The sequence below is a fragment of the Myotis daubentonii genome, chromosome 3 (assembly GCF_963259705.1).
Source record: "Myotis daubentonii chromosome 3, mMyoDau2.1, whole genome shotgun sequence".
In the NCBI taxonomy this organism is placed as follows: Eukaryota; Metazoa; Chordata; class Mammalia; order Chiroptera; family Vespertilionidae; genus Myotis; species Myotis daubentonii.
Window position 1 is genome coordinate 10224203 of NC_081842.1, and position 3028 is coordinate 10227230.

The following is a 3028-nucleotide window of genomic DNA, read 5'->3' on the forward strand; positions in this document are numbered from 1 at the left end:
GGAATTGAACGTGGGACCCTTTGATCTGCAGGCCAATGCTCTATCCACTGAACTAAACCGGCCAGGGCCAGAATTGCCTTTTTTGGGGGTGCTGGCTGTGTGGGGCAGAAGAAGATTTCTCTGGGAAAAGGCACAGGATTGTGGGCCAGGACAATACCACGGCTCATGCCTGAGCTTGTTGCCAACAATCAGTGACAGATTATGCAAGAATTGTTGGTATTTTCATCTACTGCTTTGTCTCACCATTAATCAAGTTGACCTGATTTTCTTAATTCACTGGGACCTCACCCGCTTTCTCTTTCTTCAAATCACTTTTTGTTTGAAGCTAACAAAATTATATGTATATATCGTAAATGCTTCTACTTTCATCAACAAAACAGCAGCATATTGAAAATACATAGTTGTTCTGTTATTATATAAGTTTATCCATTACACCGAACTCTCCTTTGGGTAAATGTTATCGAACAATTTTCTTCCTTTTTAAAATAAAGACTGTGTTTAGCCTTCTGCATATTTCTCAATCCCATGATGCTGTAGGCATTCTTCAACCATGTTTGCTTTTTCAACTGGGAATATTATCTGGTTTCATTGTTTCCAAACTGGAACTGAGTTTTCCTAGTCTTGATTCTATATAGAGTTCAGCCTCATCTCATCATCCCTTCCTGCCTTATTCTAAAAACACTTTCCATACCCCACCCGTACCGGAAAATGCATTTATACTTTGAACAAAATTGACAAGCCATAATGGTAGTGCATTTTCCCACTTTATTCCAGCTTTGTAAAAGTTAGAGGAAAACATAGGCATAAAGTAGGAAAAATATACCTGGAATGGCATAATATAGTACAGTGGGAAGCCAGATAACCAAGTTGGAGAAGGATGCTAAGAGATTAATTAGAAATTAGAATCTGTATAAGATAAAGCTCAGAAAAAATTATCTATCATGTAGAAGACCATTTTTGTTGAAGGGATATTAAGACAATGATATAACAGAAAATACTGAGTAGAAAAACATTCTTGCAAAACTTAACAGTAACACAACTCCATGTACGTCACCTGTTATTCTCCCGTGCAGAATAGGGTGGTGGTCGGGAGTGTCAGCTCAAGTCAGACAGACTTAGAATAAAGTTCAGGCTCGTCCTCACCGACTGAGCAAGTTATTTAAGATTCTCTCAGCTTTAGTATTCTTTAGCTATACACGGTCCTAAATAGATAATGCATCTAAAGTGACTAATAAAATACATGAGGCAAGTTAACTTATTACAATAATTTCTTAAGCCCCTGCTACATGTATTTCACAGAGCTTGTGGTCTAGAGAGGAAGGTGGACAATCAAATCAGCACACAGGTAGATAACGGCAGCTGGAGAAGGAAAATAGTAGAACATCAGGATAACATGGAACAGAGGGATCTGGGCTGATCTGGGGCCAGGGAAGGTTACCTGAGAAAGTGATGTTAGAGGAGGATTGGGGGTTAAATAGGTAAAGGAGGGGGACCTGGGAAAGGGCACACACACAATGATTTTTAAACAGTAGTTTAAAGTTTACTTCAAATATAATGCAAGTTAATCTGATTTGAGGTTAGCATCACAAGGCGTACTTCTGAGTCCATTCCTGAGATATTCTGTTGTACTTATCTCTGTCTGTTTTAAAGATCCATGTCATCTCTGGTACTAGGGGGTCATCTGGATTTGGATCACAGAGCAGTGATCCAATACCTAAAAGAACTTTAGAAATAGTTGAAGCCTGAGACCACTGTGATCTTAGACCACTGAGACAAATGCTAACATTACTATTAATATTTGAATAATAAATTCTTGTTGTAAGTGCAACCTTAGGTGGTTGGAAGGGGTGGTTTGTAGGAAAATGAATTGTCAAAAAGAATATACCATCCTGATATTGGTCCCATAATTGTGGCTTGCCTATGACACACATCATCCCCAACTGGACTCATTGTACATGCAAAGTCCCCAGGGTATTGGGGATCATGGGTTTTTCTGGGGAACTAAAGCTGGGTGGGCATGGCTGGAGCATTGAGAATGAGTGAGCGACTTGCAAGAGATGAGGCTGAGGCTGAATGTGTGGGGAGAGGCTGCATTACTCCAGGCCTTTATAGTAAACTAGAGGCCCTGTGCATGAATTCGTGCACAGGTGGGGTCTCTTGGCCTGACCAGTGATCACGGCCGTTTTGCCCAGGCCCAATCAGGGACAATCAGGGCCAGCCGGCTGTGGGGAGGGACTATGGGAGGTTGGCTGTGGGAGCGCACTGACCACCAGTGGGCAGCTACTGCATTGAATGTCTGCCCCCTGGTGGTCAGTGTACATCATAATGATTAATCAACTGGTCCTTCGGTCGACCTGTCACAAAGGTCGCTTAGGCTTTTATATATATAGATGCAGTGGGAAGCCAACACAGGACTCTAAGTTGTGGAGGGACATGACCTGCTGGGAGAATTGAATAAAGTGGGTAAGGGGCTGTCCTCACAGTGAGAGCTGTTGGAAAGTACCAACTGTGCAGAGCAATTTTGTTCTTCAGTACATGCAGACATATTTCATAAATCTAAGGCCACGGAATACATCTTGCCTAAAAACTTACTTTTATTTATGGGGAAATGTCAATATTCATATGTATAAATCTATGCAAACACATATACACCGAAATGTTAGGTTTGCCACAATTGGTCTAAACCAGTAAAAGCCTTTACTTAGCTTTATTACAAACTAGGGGCCCAGTGCACGAATTTGTGCACCTTGAAAGGAACTGTGGGCTGTGAGGCTGCGGTAGGCACGGGGGGTGGGTCTCTACCCATCCTCCAACCCCCCCGGCCCCTCCTACCACGACCCCGGTCCCCTGTCTGCTGACAGCCCTGCTCCCAGTGCTGCTGCTCCCATGAGCTGATGGCGCCGGCCCTGCTTGCATTCGCTGATAGCGTGGAGCAATTGGGGACAGCGCCAGCAGCAGGTGTGAGTGGGGCTGGCACCATCAGCAGGTGCGAGCAGCAGCTGCTGCCCCGATTGCCCCTCAGGACCAG

General features: G+C 43.6%; 1 protein-coding gene across 1 annotated transcript; it reads right to left on the reverse strand.

The window, feature by feature from the left end:
- Positions 1-766: 766 nt before the first annotated feature.
- LOC132229204 (ubiquitin-conjugating enzyme E2 D3-like) lies at positions 767-2170 on the reverse strand. Its single transcript, XM_059685960.1, has one exon. It carries the CDS (start codon positions 1932-1934, stop codon positions 1584-1586), a length of 351 nt encoding a protein of 116 aa, XP_059541943.1. The 5' UTR covers positions 1935-2170; the 3' UTR covers positions 767-1583.
- Positions 2171-3028: the final 858 nt, after the last annotated feature.

Coding starts and splice junctions, on each gene's coding strand:
- LOC132229204 (XM_059685960.1), bottom strand. CDS start 1,934: ATGATGTGTGTCATAGGCAAGCCACAATTATGGGACCAATATCAGGAT.